Source organism: Aspergillus homomorphus (genome assembly GCF_003184865.1).
Source record: "Aspergillus homomorphus CBS 101889 unplaced genomic scaffold BO97scaffold_2, whole genome shotgun sequence".
Lineage (NCBI taxonomy): Eukaryota > Fungi > Ascomycota > Eurotiomycetes > Eurotiales > Aspergillaceae > Aspergillus > Aspergillus homomorphus.
This window is the reverse complement of record NW_020291888.1, coordinates 1,083,087-1,096,820: the sequence shown is the minus strand read 5'-3', so window position 1 is coordinate 1,096,820 and position 13,734 is coordinate 1,083,087. Positions and strand designations below refer to the sequence as shown.

At 53.7% G+C, this 13,734-nt stretch overlaps 4 protein-coding genes across 4 annotated transcripts; 1 reads left to right on the top strand and 3 right to left on the bottom strand.

The window, feature by feature from the left end:
- Positions 1–199: 199 nt before the first annotated feature.
- BO97DRAFT_420383 (putative protein kinase (Lkh1)) lies at positions 200–2,456 on the bottom strand (the record flags this gene model as incomplete). Its single annotated transcript, XM_025696652.1, has 6 exons — positions 200–400; positions 454–541; positions 589–1,051; positions 1,098–1,445; positions 1,493–1,571; positions 1,623–2,456. The coding sequence occupies 6 exons, from the start codon at positions 2,454–2,456 to the stop codon at positions 200–202; spliced, it is 2,013 nt and encodes a 670-aa protein (XP_025556152.1).
- Positions 2,457–5,198: 2,742 nt separating this feature from the next.
- Positions 5,199–7,562, bottom strand: BO97DRAFT_382183 (uncharacterized protein). Its single transcript, XM_025693282.1, has 2 exons — positions 6,221–7,562; positions 5,199–6,170 (listed from the first exon to the last, which is right to left on the bottom strand). Exons 1-2 carry the CDS (start codon positions 7,308–7,310, stop codon positions 5,524–5,526), a joined length of 1,737 nt encoding a protein of 578 aa, XP_025556151.1. The 5' UTR covers positions 7,311–7,562; the 3' UTR covers positions 5,199–5,523.
- Positions 7,563–7,730: 168 nt separating this feature from the next.
- ysh1 (cleavage polyadenylation factor subunit YSH1) lies at positions 7,731–11,117 on the top strand (the record flags this gene model as incomplete). The annotated part of the gene is made up of 5 exons (XM_025700367.1): positions 7,731–8,190; positions 8,253–8,350; positions 8,639–9,782; positions 9,835–10,492; positions 10,546–11,117. Exons 1-5 carry the CDS (start codon positions 8,038–8,040, stop codon positions 11,115–11,117), a joined length of 2,625 nt encoding a protein of 874 aa, XP_025556150.1. The 5' UTR covers positions 7,731–8,037.
- Positions 11,118–11,214: 97 nt separating this feature from the next.
- On the bottom strand, positions 11,215–13,108 carry BO97DRAFT_360584 (aminotransferase, class III). Its single transcript, XM_025692365.1, has 5 exons — positions 13,033–13,108; positions 12,658–12,963; positions 12,237–12,583; positions 11,709–12,161; positions 11,215–11,609 (listed from the first exon to the last, which is right to left on the bottom strand). Exons 1-5 carry the CDS (start codon positions 13,043–13,045, stop codon positions 11,343–11,345), a joined length of 1,386 nt encoding a protein of 461 aa, XP_025556149.1. The 5' UTR covers positions 13,046–13,108; the 3' UTR covers positions 11,215–11,342.
- Between the last annotated feature and the right edge of the window lie 626 nt (positions 13,109–13,734).

Genomic DNA, 13,734 nt, shown 5'->3' with positions numbered 1-13,734 from the left:
TCCCCAGCGCATATACCCAGTCGTCGTCAAGCGGGCATCCCGTACAGCCCTGATAAATATTATCCAAAATAAAATAACAGTCCATCTATCGTAACGGTAGCTATGCCCGGCATATGAGCCTGCAACCGCAGGGAACCAGCTCGGTTGATGCTATGCATTTGCTCATGCAGTAATCACTTGCACAGGCATTTGAGAATTTTCACTGGCGACGTTGGCCATTCCTTTGTAGTTGCTCACCGATCCGTAGGGCCTCGGTACCGTCATCTACCAACGACTCCTTGAACCATGGATGTTTCAAGGCTTCTTTGGCGGTGATCCGGTTTTTCGGGTCGTACACAAAGATGCGTTGCAACAGATCAAGGAACAGTCGATGAAACTTGGTAGTGCTCGGAATGAACTCCTGCGACGGGTTAATGCTGCTGCTGGCTGCTGGCTGCGAGAACCATCACTTACAATAAGCTGTTTCATCGCTCGCACGTACTTCCGTGAAGCCCGTGTGGTCTGGTCATTAGGATACTCGAGACGCAGGCGGCAGAAGTATCTGTTTGCGTTAGTACAACCCGATGTAGAAGTGGCGAGAAAACATACTTGGCAGCCTGGTTTTGACTTCCACTCCGGCCTCCCTGCATCACCTGCCGGACAAGCCGGGTGTCAATCCGCTCTCCAATGACGGCCTCCATCATGGCCAGGTGTTCCAGATTGTCATGGGTCTGGAATAGAGCATCACCTGTGAAGAATTCCACGAGAATACATCCGATACTCCAGATATCGCACGGGAAGCTCCAGCCCAGATTCAGAATAATCTCTGGCGCCCGGTAGTGTCGAGTCGACACCACCGACGAGTGGTACTCATCATCGAACGTGGCAGACCCAAAGTCAATCAGGCGAATTTCGCTATCCAGCAATACGCGTCGCTGCCGAGCGCTGCGGGAGATGGCGCAAGAGGATGAAGGGATGGTACGGTTATATGTGAAGGTCTGGTATGCACTACTGACGAGCAGGATATTTTCGGGTTTGAGATCGGTATGGATGAGGTTGAGGTCATGGAGGACTGCACAGTCAGCAGCTGCAGAGAATGGAAAACAAAGGAAACTCACAGGCAACGCTGGTGAACAGTTGCCGGGCAAAGTTTTGAATCTGACTGCTGGGGAACGGCACGAAGGCGTTCCCCTTGAGGAAATCGAAGACACTTTGCCCCAGGAGATCTGTCACAATGCAGATGTGATTGCGGAAATCAAAACAATCCCGCAGATGAATGCACTTGTTTCGATTCGCTTTGTCATTCGAGGCCAACGTGGACAAAACTCGCAGCTCAATCCGCGAGGCATCGCGATATTTCTGGATAGATCGGATGATCTTGACCGCACAGCGGGTCTTGCGGGTCTTGTCGTACGCTTCGACCACTTTCCCGAATGTCCCTTGTCCTAGTAATTTGACGATCGAGTCTGGAAATGTTAGGTTTGAAATCATCCCAGAAGCATGCATTACTTACACCGATCGGTCAATGGAACATTTGGCGTCACAATATAGTGGCCATCGTCATCATCATACTTCTCAGCCCGAGTACCATACTGTGGATATTGTTAGCGCTGCTGGATCGAGATTTGAGTCATGCTTCTTACATCGCGAATCACTGGGACCGGCACGTCCTTTGCCTTGATGATAGGCTTCGGAGGCGGGACGTAACTCAGGAACGCGTCACCAGCGGTTTCCAACTCCTTCCTCTTCTGCTCATCCCGAGCAGACTTCCGGGTGGTCACCCGCTTGCGTTTCTGGCCCGTGTTGGCATCTTCGTAGTAGATCCCGTTGCTGGCCCCCGAGCTACCCTGAGATAGGGAGGTGGGCGCGGTAGTATGTAGTGATGTCGTCCGGTCGGTGGACAGAGACTCGGCCGAAGACTCCTCGCCGTACTGTTGGGGGTTGATCGAGAAAGAGGGTCGATCATAGGATGCGAGGTCGTAAGTGGTGTCGGGACCAGTGCGCCGCTTCTTGCCGGCCGGTTGAGGTGCTGTACCATTGGGGGCGTTTAAGTATGCCGCACCCTGGTTGCGCGAGGCCGCCTGGGACTGCTCCGGGGGCGGCGTGTCATCGATCACGATGACCTCTTTGGGTATGCCATTCTTATAGAACTCGCCCCAGTTGGGTATCCTCCTACGGCCATTTGGCCCGGCTGAGGCTGCGCTCACCGGGTTCGGCGCGGGAGGCATAGTGGTTGTTGTGGAGGCGGTTGTGGGCGTGGGAGCTGTGGGTATGGTCTTGGGGGATTGGACGAAAGGAAGGGAGGTAGTCTGAGGATTGACGGTATAGGGATAGGCGGAGGTGACGAGGCGAGCAGTGCCTGCAGCGGACGTGGTCGGGTAGGATGGGTTTGGTTGGTAAGGTTGATGATGGGGGTATGCGTAGTGTTGCGGGTGGTGCGAAGGGTGTGTCGCGGTGGCTGTCGAAGGGGTAGACATGATGGAGAGGAGGGGACGCGAGACCCAGCCGGTCGAGGCGAACGGTGGATGGTCGTCGAGAGGATGAGAACGTAGACGACAGAGAGTGAGCGAAGTCGAAGGGGTAGGAGTGAGAGGGAGAGGAAGAGGAGGAGAGGGGAGGAGGAGGCGGTTCAGGGAGTGGTCGGATCGTAGTCGGCCGTCCGCAGCGTCACGGCGGTGCTTGGTAGTAAGTCGTCGGTCGTTTCGTCGAGGGCTGTAGGGGAAACTCGAGTGTCATACCCTAGGGTGATTGGGTTGTCGCGTAGGTTTCCCAGATGGTGTATCACCAGTAGGGGTAGGATTGGGGAGAATTGGGGGGTATCAAAAACAGAACGTGTAGACTAGGAAGAGAGCAAAAGCAACGAGAAAGCGAGACCGAAGGAAGAGGAAGAGGAAGAGGAAGAGGAAGAGGAAGAGAAAGAGGAGGCAGCGTGGGGATCGCAGAATGGAGAGAATGGTTGATGGATGGCGAGGCGGTCGGTCGGGGAAGATCAGAAGAACCGCGTTATGGCTGAACCCTCCCAAACACCCGAGAGTCACAGTAATGATTGAATTACATTACCTGGAGTCAAGAGGGAGGAGGCGAGAGTGTATGGACGGGACTGGAATCATGAGGGTAAGACTGAGGGGTCGTAATGGGAGTTATTCATCGATTGGATTCATTATTCAAGCGAAGCGAAAACAAACCCCGGGGGAGGCGATGAATGAGTATGCTATGCTCTGAACTCGAAGCACAGCGTGAGTGAGACTCCTTGTAGTCAAAGAAGTCAATTCCCTCATTCCATTCGATTCCAGTCCCTCATTCCATTCGATTACAGTCTACTAAACACTATCTGCCATGAGAGAGCAAGGCCAAAACTAAAGGTTGGGGGGCTGTTGAAGAGCAATTTGAACACCCTTCTCCAGAAAGCATCATCATCATTATCACCAGCATCATCATCACCAGCATCATCATCATCATCATAATCATATCGCCGCACGAGCACCAAGCCAAAAGGGTCAGTCGGTTCTGACACGCACAACCGCGCCCTCAATTTCCAGTCTCGCCCAACTGTGGTTTTTGATATTACTACTGAGATGACCACCAGCAGTGTCTACTTCAATGCCTCTCTCCCCCTTGCGAAAACTGCCAGTCTTATGATCTCCCCTTTCCCCCCCCAGAAGAATGAATGATAGCCGATCGAATAATTAATAGCAACTCCAGTCGTCATGTTCTGATCGGAGACTGGGTTCACCAGCGTCGATCCGCTGGGTTCCTCCCCAATCAGCCCCAGAGGCGAAAAAAATAATAGCCCACTAAGCAGTTTAGTGAAAGAGGAGCAAAGTAAGTTAACGAGGCGAAGTCTAGGCTTATTCCTCCCGATCCACTTGACGGTTGCATAGTCTACAGTTGGGAAAGAAATGACAGATGGATGCCAGAAGAAACCATTTGTAGAAGTCCAGACAATACTCTCACTCGAGTACAGTATCTAAAACAAACAGCATCAATCCACACTCATGCAGATAATCCAGACATCTGCGCCCCAGCCATCGTTCGATCCTCTTCTCTGCTTGCTGCAGCAGTGGCAAGAAGCAAGCCCGCCAGAAGAAACGGCCAGTCAGCATCTGCACTCCCGGCACGTTTGGCTGTCCGGAGTATAATATCCTTTAGTCCTTACAGTTGAGTGTGCAGCAAGCACACTTGATGCACAGACTGCAGCCTAGGTATTCAATTTTCCCTCCCTCCATTTCATTCCATTTTAGACTACTGTTTCAATTCCCCAGCAACCAAAACAACAAATCTAACTTCTTCCTCCCCGAGTCAGTAACTTACATCCATCTTGCCCATCTCGGTGCCAATCTCCGCTCACAGGGACGATCTACTACTGAGTATACATCGGAATCAATGGATGGAACCGGAGCCAATTTCCCCCTCCCTCCACTTTCTCCCCCTCCCCTCTCTCCGCTTCGGTTCGCTCTGGTCACTCTTTTTGCCCGTTGCCCATCATCGTTGATTTTCTGCTCCCCATCTCCGTCCGTCCCTGCGTCGTCTGACATCATTCGCCCGAAGTTTCTCCCTGCTCGTGGCTGGAGGCGGTGGAGAGAGTACGTGTAACTATACATGTACTGTACCTTTCGCTCTGCATCTGCAATCTTGCTACGTAAGTACTGTACACCGTATGTGGAGCCTCTTGCCCGCTTCACTCTGCCTCTTGTTCTCGTTATAAAGATGAAGGTGCATCGGGAAGTGAAAGTATCTGTAGTGCTGTAGGTGAGTTGCGCAGTTGGTTGGTTGGTCGGTTGGCGAATTCAACTGTCAGATTCAGCCTACCTACGGTATTATTGGTACTGTACCTATAGACGTCAAGTTACTATAGTAGACAGATTACGATGATTGGAAGGAATGCCCGGAGCAAGATGTATGGTATCGTATAGTCCAGTAGATGATGGGGTGAGCTGAAAAACGAACATCCTAAAAATGGTGAGGCGTTCCTGCGGCGGCGCATCATTACACTCGTAGATTTGCCCGCGGGAACCTCGGACTGAGTTAGTCGGCGGGCTATGAGCCCTAAACCGCCTCTGGAAATCCCCCGGAGAAGCCCGTAAGCTGAGGTTAAGTGTTGCGGGTGGGTGGATGCCTCAGGTACATTGTGAGGCCAGCGCACATCCATTATCTCCGGGGAATGTGAGGATACAATCGTGATAAGACTAAATGTAGTACGCTACGAAGTATGATCCAACACGGAAGCTTAATGTTTCCCATCCTTTTCATTCATTCGGGGCTTGCCCGCCCCTCTTCATTCCTTGACTCATTCCCCGAAAGCTAGCAGCCCATATTTAGCAAGCAAATCAGCATCATTAAGAAGAGACATGGGTAGTAAGAGTGTCACGAGAACGTCACATGTACGGTAAGAACAAGAAACGGGTCGTCGCCATGAGAAAGAAAGAACGAAAAGAAGCTCAAGACGCTCATGCATCAGACGGAAGGAAACATAATGGCAAAACGCCGCCGAGTCTACCTACTTTGCCAAATGACCACGATCCTGCGCAGTAACAAATGAACTTCTCAGTCTGCTCGGTCCTCCTTCACGTCCTTCGAGTAAGCCTTCTGCAAGTGACGAGGCCCACGCCCATCGAGCTCGAGCATTAGCACAAGATCCCGACGCTGGATGCCGGCGCCCTTCTCCTTGTCCTCCCGCCAGGTCCCCAGTCGTTTTGCAGGTACCGGTGCCGGTTCTCCCGAGCGACCAGCTTTCTCACTGCCCCCAGCAGTAGGAGTGGCCGTGTTGACGCGTGATGGTGTGGAAAACCCACTGCTCGCGGCGGGTCCACGATTCAACCAAGAATATGATTTCTTTGTGCCGAACATACGGCTGGAGAGCATGCTGTTGGTCGCCAATCGTGCCGTCTCCACAGATTGTTGATGTTGGTGGGCTTCGCTGGCTTTGGCGTCCATCAACTTCTTAGCCTCCTTCTTGGTAAGTCCCTTCTTGTCAAGGCTGGGTGCCTTCTCTGCAATTGGCGTCGAGGCTCCAGAGCCAGGAATGTCCACGCTCTCTGCTCGGCTGACCATACCGTCACCAAGGATGGCACTCGCGCTGCGCTTCGCTCGCTTCGCCGCCCGAGCCTCTTCACTGGCATTGTCCTTCTCCGTGATGATTCGGCATCTATCAGACAAAGATCTCGCGCTCTGTGGATCAGATGGGTTGGGACCTAGTACTGTTAGTGGTTTCGAGTCGACGAGAGTGGGTATATGAACTTACGTTTGGCTGGGGTGCTGGGAACCTCTGCACTGCCATTCATCGCACTTTTCGCGGAAGCTACATCCTTCCATTCAGTGGGCACCACTCCGTGGGAGTGTGCGCGGCGACTTCTCGCTAACGTAGAGGCATAATCCACAACAGAGCGCAAGCGCTCCTCACAGGCGATTGACATGAGACTGAGAATATCAAGCAGGGGAGCACCTGTTTGGTTCAAGATGGTCTGTCCAGAACGAATGATAGACGAGCCATCCGGTCCCGTCACCTCGATAGGCTGTTGACGACCTGGTACCGGGTGGTATAGACCCTCCGCCGGTATGCGCACACCTAACTCAAACCCTCGCTTCTGCAACTTTTGCTCCAAAACCTTGGTCAAAAGGAATGAATGCTGCAGATGATACTGCGCACGCCTGGCCGCTTCGCTATCCTCCCGCGTCGGTTCATTTGGATCTTTGAAAGGAGCCGGCGGTTGTGAGGCTGGTTCCGTGTAGTACGAATCTTGTGTAGTAGGTGGCTTGTATTGGGAATTGTCACCGAAGCTGGGGGTGGAAGGAATGGTGCCAGCTGTCGATGTTTGAGAAGTAAATGAGGTGTTGGCTGCGGCGGGGGGAGGAGGTGGTTGATGGTGAAGTTGTTGCGGAAGGGGAGGTTGCTGAGGTCGAGGGGGTTGTTGCGCTTGAACGCCCGGCCCAGAATAGCTGCTGGTCAGGAAGGCTTCTTCCTCACGCACATCAATTCCAGATGATGCCAACACGTCAGTCAACTCAGCAGCGTCCGTGGCTTTCTCTACCGGTCTCGACGGAGGACCCATCGTGCCTGAGGGCGGAGGAGCGGGAGTTGGTGGGGGCGCAACGCCGTTCATATTATTGGCATTGTATGGTGCGGATTGATTTGGTGGTAACTGCAGGGTGCCGAAGCTGGGAGAGGCGTAAGGCGACTGTGACTGTGGGAGAGGAGAGAGGCGTTGTTGTGGCTTCGGAGGAATACCACCATTCAGTCTCGGCGACGGAGCACCTGGGGACGGCGAGGTACCCGGAGGGGAGAAGGACGGGGCATAGTGTTGGGTCTGAGGTGGTGGTGGTGGTTGCGCCATGGCGAAAAGATTTGCGACAATTGATAAATCACTTCGAACTCAAACCGAACTCAGTCACGTCTAATGGCCGTTGATAGGATGCGTCGCGTTGTGTGTAGAGAACCTGAGCGGAGTGCTGAAAACCGCCACCGCCGCCAACTGTAACCATCTCACGACATCGAAAGTAACACGTAAAGCATACAAGGGATCCGATCAGAGTGCGATAGGAGGCGTGGAGGGAATGCGCAGTGGATGAGACGACGGGAAGCCAACGATGATGCTTCAAAAACGGGAAGGGGAGCTTTCTGCGGTCGAGGTTTGCTCCCCAAACCGGTGCGGCGGAAAGCTCATCACGTGGCGCTAAGACCGCGCTTAGTTGAGGTAATTACGGCCAGCCCGTTGCCGACCGCGTCTTTTTCCCTATCCTCCTGTCGCGCGCCATAGCACCATTTCTTATCGGGAAACGGGCCAGGGTTAGTATTGGACCTTGTGAAGATCACGATCAGGCGACACTATAACAGTGCTCATCCGGCCATTGCTGAACGTCTAGAGCATTTCTTTCAGCGCCTGTCATGGCCTGTGGTTCCCGCGCTGACTGACTCCATTGAGAACAAAGGCAGTGTGCCAACTGTCGGAGCTAGATCATCGCTCGACGTCAACAATCGAGCAATTGGATAGCGCATTGCGCACAATAACACTGACCTAACATCTGCTATATCTCATCGTCCTGAAGGCCGAACTGCGAATTATGGCGACCAAACGCAAGGCAGCGGCGTTGAACGCCGCTACCGATGACGAACCAGTTGACCCATCGGACGAATTGGCCTTCTACTGTCTAGGAGGCGGCAATGAAGTCGGACGGTCATGTCATATCATCCAATACAAGGGAAAGACTGTCATGGTGGGTGAAAGCTAACATCTTATGCCTGTTCTTGCGCCGTGCTGACTCGCCAATTATGATAGCTCGATGCTGGTATGCATCCTGCAAAGGAAGGCTTCTCGGCTCTTCCTTTCTTTGACGAGTTCGACCTCAGTACGGTAGATATTCTACTGATTAGCCAGTATGTGGGATAATCTCTCCTTTGCATTTGCCATTTCTGCCACCCATCCATCGTCATGCCTAGACGGGCCTGTGGGCAACACCATGTATAAACTTATGCGCCCCGGGCATTGAAGGCGATGCCCTCTGCTATCACTTTCATCCCCGCTCATGTACATGAGACTCAATAAATATGATGCTATCTTCCATGCCATGTGCTTGTATTTCGTGTCGCGAGCAGTATCCTTGCTGCAGTTGCGCTAGTTACTTCACCGGACTTTCGGCTGATACATTTATCTTCTTCTCTTAGTTTCCACGTTGACCACTCGTCGGCATTGCCATATGTACTGAGCAAGACCAACTTCAAGGGCCGCGTATTCATGACACACGCGACCAAAGCTATCTACAAATGGCTCATCCAGGATAATGTGCGTGTGAGCAACACGGCCTCGTCGTCGGACCAGCGCACGACTTTGTACACAGAACACGACCACTTGTCTACTCTTCCCTTGATTGAAACGATCGACTTCAACACAACTCACACCATCAACAGTATCCGCGTTACACCCTACCCGGCCGGTCATGTCCTGGGCGCTGCCATGTTCTTAATCTCAATCGCCGGCTTGAACATCCTATTCACAGGTGATTACTCCCGCGAGGAAGATCGCCATCTTATACCTGCAGAGGTACCCAAGGGCGTCAAGATTGATGTACTCATCACCGAATCGACATTCGGTATCTCATCCAACCCGCCGCGTCTGGAACGTGAAGCCGCCCTGATGAAGTCAATCACCGGGGTGCTGAATCGCGGAGGTAGGGTCTTGATGCCGGTGTTTGCTCTGGGCCGTGCGCAGGAGCTACTGCTCATCCTGGAAGAATACTGGGAAACACACCCCGAGCTGCAGAAGATCCCTATCTACTACATCGGTAATACAGCTCGAAGATGTATGGTCGTGTATCAGACATATATAGGTGCAATGAACGATAACATTAAGCGACTCTTCCGTCAGCGTATGGCGGAGGCGGAGGCAAGTGGGGATAAGAGCATCAGTGCCGGACCTTGGGATTTCAGATTCGTCCGGAGTCTGCGCAGCTTGGAGCGCTTCGACGATGTAGGAGGATGTGTCATGCTGGCCTCGCCAGGTATGCTGCAGACAGGAACCAGCCGAGAGCTGCTGGAGCGATGGGCTCCCAACGAACGCAACGGCGTTGTCATGACGGGTTACAGTGTGGAAGGCACGATGGCCAAACAGATCTTGAACGAGCCTGAACAGATTCCTGCGGTCATGTCCAGAGCAGCGACAGGCATGGTGAGACGGGGCAACGCGGGCGGCGACGAGGAGCAGAAGGTCATGATTCCTCGCCGGTGTACCGTAGACGAGATCAGTTTCGCAGCTCATGTGGATGGTGTTGAAAACCGGAACTTCATTGAGGAGGTTTCTGCGCCGGTTGTGGTATGTACACTTCGGGACCGAGATTTGATGCTGAGCTAACTGATTCTGCTAGATCCTTGTCCACGGCGAGAAGCATCAGATGATGCGTCTCAAGTCCAAGTTACTCAGTTTGAACGCCGAGAAGACAGTCAAAGTGAAAGTCTACACGCCGGCCAACTGCGATGAGGTCCGCATTCCTTTCAAGAAGGACAAGATCGCGAAGGTCGTGGGCAAGCTGGCCCAGGTCGCGCCCCCAACGGAGGAGGACGACGGCCACTTGATGGCTGGAGTACTTGTGCAGAACGGGTTCGACTTGTCATTGATGGCTCCTGACGATCTCAGGGAGTACGCTGGTTTAACGACGACCACCATCGCATGCAAGCAGCACCTTACATTAAGCTCCGCAAGCATCGACCTGATCAAGTGGGCCCTTGAGGGGACATTCGGTGCCATCGAAGAGGTGGGCGCCCCACAGAAAGAAATCAAGAAAGAGAGCGGAGACGATACACCAGACACAGAAGAGCGACAGGTCAAAGAAGAGGCTGCAGACGAGGAAATCCCTATGGAGGATGCGCAGACCTACCTGGTCATGGGCTGCGTGCTTCTGCGCTACCACCCTCGCACCCGCGAGCTCGAGCTCGAGTGGGAAGGAAACATGATGAACGACGGAGTCGCAGACGCCGTCATGGCCGTGCTTCTGACGGTGGAAAGCAGCCCTGCATCTGTGAAACGTAAGTTGAGATCCGAACCCGCAGCCGCGCTCGCAAGCTAACCCAACTCGCAGAATCCGCGAAGCAAAACCACCACCACCACCATCACCACCACCATCACGATGACGTTGACCGACTGCCCAACCCCCACTCTCACCTCGGACCCGAAGAGCGGTTCCGACGTCTCCTCATGATGCTCCAGGCACAGTTCGGATCGGAGATCGTTGCCATCGAGCGGCCGCGACTGCCGCTCAACCGGCTCACCAACGGTACGGCGAAGACTGAGACTAAGAGCGAGGCTGATGGCCAAACACCCATCAAGCAAGAAGACGAGGAGGAAGAGGATGAGGAAGAGCTGGAAGAGCTGGAGGAGGCGGAGCTGGCTCGTCTGGAGGCACTGGGTATTCCTTTCCCCGGCCTCGAGATCAAGGTCGACAAGCACGTTGCGCACGTATGGCTGGAGAACCTCGACGTGGAGTGTGCGAATGCGGTTCTGCGGGATCGCATCCGGGTGGTCATCGAGAGGGCTGTCGAAACGGTGGCGAACATGTGGACGGAGGGACCAGCCCCTGCCACCTTCGCCAACGGGGAGACCAAGGAGGATAGTGCGATGTCCAAGGCGGTCGCCATCGAGGCCAAGGCATAGATACTAGAATTTATGTGTACGTACATGTAATTCTTGGTCGGGCCTGAATGAAGCAGACCAGACGTATTTCTTAGCGAGAATCATGATGCCATTGAAACCCACTCTAGTTCACGATGCCTTAGCTCAGGCACATCGACGTAGTTGTGATAACAGCATTGCAGCATGTAGTATCCAGCACCCAAGCATAGCCAGCACTGAAAAGGCCGTCCAAATGAGCTCATACACTTATCTCTTCCCCTCGACCTTCAGCCTCTCAAAAACGGCCTCAATCACCTCCCCAGCTTTCCGAACTATCAAATCCACCTCCTCCTTCGTGACATTATACGGCGGCGCCAGCAACACATGATCCCCTCGGACCCCATCGACCGTCCCATTGCCCGCATACAACGAGATAGCAAACCGAGGATCCATCCCCGTTTCCTGGATTAACCCCGCCACCCCGGTTTCCAGGGGAAAGGGCTCCTTCGTCGTCCGATCCTTCACAAACTCGATCTGAATCAGTCAGCCGATACCCCAGGCCTCTGCATCCAACAACCTCTACCCATCCCCCAGCGTTTAGCTGCCATATAAGAGAGTAAATGAAAAACTCACCCCCCAGAACAACCCCCTCCCCCTCACCTCCCCAACATACGGACACCCGCCAATCCTCTTCCTAAGCGTCTCTCCAAGATACGCCCCCATTTCCCGCACATTCCCCAGCAGATTCTCCCGGTGGATGACCTTCTGGACCGCGAGCGCGGCCGCACAGCCAACAGGATGGCCCTGGTAGGTCTGGCCGTGGCGAAACACGCCGGAGCCGCGATCGAGGACGCCGACGACGCGCTCGTGGATGAGGAGGCCCGAGACAGCCGCGTAGCCGCCGCCCAGGCCCTTGCCGATGGCTTGTAGGTCCGGCACGACGTGCTCTGGCTCCCAGGCGTGCAGCGTGCCGGTGCGGCCCATGCCGCTCATGACTTCATCGAGGATGAGAAGGGCGCCGTGTTTGCGCACGACGGATTCGATGGCGCGTAGGTAGCCTGGGACTGGAGGGAGGGCGGCGAGGCTCTGTGTATGTGGCTCTTGTGGTTAGAGGGTTGCGGGGTAATGGGGGAGGGCGGATGGGGAGATAGGATTGCGTACAGCTCCCACTACGGTTTCCATGACGAAGGCGCACACGGTGTCCGGCCCCACACGCTGGAACTCTGCGTCTAGTTCTGCAGCTAGGCGCGAGACGTACTCTGCGTCTGACTCGTTGGGCTCCTTGCCGCGGTACGGGTAGCATGGGGAGACGTGCGAGGTGTTGTCTGAGAGGATGGGCTCGAAGGGCGCTCTGCGGCTGGTGTGTCCGCCTACGGAGAGGGCGCCGAGGGTTACGCCGTGGTAGGAGGGTTTGCGTGCGATGAAGCGAGTGCGTTGGGGCTCCGGGGTCGGGAGCTCCAGGAAGTATTGGCGGGATAGTTTGAGGGCTGCTTCGATTGCTTCGGAGCCTGGTGTGGTGGTGGTGGTGGTGTTGAGTTAGTGCTCGGGCGAGGGAATGTGATAGGATGTGGTATGCTTGTACCTGAGCTTACGACGAATAGTTTCGACAGTTTACCGCCGGTTGATTCGGTCAGAAACCGGCCTAGCTCCTCGGACACTTCTGTGCCGAAAAAGGCTGAGTGGCAGTAGGAGAGCTGGCTCATTTGATTGATGATGGCATGTTGGACTTCCTCGTGGCCATGGCCAAGACACGATACCGCTGCCCCGCCGGTCGAGTCGAGAAACTTGGTCCCATCTTCGAGGAATATATAGCAGCCTTTGCCGCCAATGGCCTTTCTGGGTATGAAGTGGGTGTCTCGGTGGAGAACGGCGCTTTGAGTAGCTGGCTCTGCTCTGGTATTAGTATTGAGTTGTACCTATAGTTGAACAAAGTATAGTTTCCGAAGGTATAGCGCACCCTTTTGGGTCATGATGAACGGATCTGAAATCACGAGATCACTGTAATAGTTGATTGGATGAAGGGTATGTGTAACGTCGACATGAGTTTATATTTGATCGCAGGAACAAGCCTCGTATTTAAGTGTGTCTTGCAGACAATAGAGACATACTCCAGGCGGGGAAAAGAGCGGGGGTGAACTCGGCAAGCCGATCGCATCTGGAGAAGCCGAGAAAGTGGTTGGCTGACCCCGCCGACGGGGCCGATCTCCGGGAATGAGATTATCGCACCACGTTTCGAGTCCGTGACTCAGTGATAAGGCAGAACATTCATCAGGTGCATACTTGGAGATAAGTTCAGAGCTGAAGTAGGTGTATTTGAGATAAGGGTATAAGGAATATCACTGGTAAGACTGAATCAAGTATGTTTTTTGAAGTATGATATTAGAAAACATTGCCATCCACTGAGATTTAGGTAACCGGTCGCTACAATTAGCAACCTACAACGTTTCTGAGTAGCTGGGAGCTCAGGCCAGTTGGTGGGAATTTAAGCTGCTCAATGAATGAATAAGCTCGGAGCATTGGAAAGGCTACCGAGGTAGAATTATGCTAACATCTAGAGGTGGATAATACTCGATACCTTTGCTCGTGTGATATGGAAAAAAAAAAGCCTTTTTTTTTTACTAACCTGATAGAGCTTCTGTTGAGTAGCTGTTGAAGAGCT

Bases quoted from the DNA above. Each gene is read 5' to 3' on its own strand.
- BO97DRAFT_382183 (XM_025693282.1), bottom strand. From the start codon at position 7,310: ATGGCGCAACCACCACCACCACCTCAGACCCAACACTATGCCCCGTCC. The intron at 6,171-6,220 runs GTAAGTTCATAT...TAACAGTACTAG, and splicing joins TCCCAGCACCCCAGCCAAAC to GTCCCAACCCATCTGATCCA.
- BO97DRAFT_360584 (XM_025692365.1), bottom strand. The intron at 12,584-12,657 runs GTACAAGCATAC...CCACCACACCAG, and splicing joins ACTATTCGTCGTAAGCTCAG to GCTCCGAAGCAATCGAAGCA. The intron at 11,610-11,708 runs GTGAGTTTTTCA...TGACTGATTCAG, and splicing joins GGAGGGGGTTGTTCTGGGGG to ATCGAGTTTGTGAAGGATCG.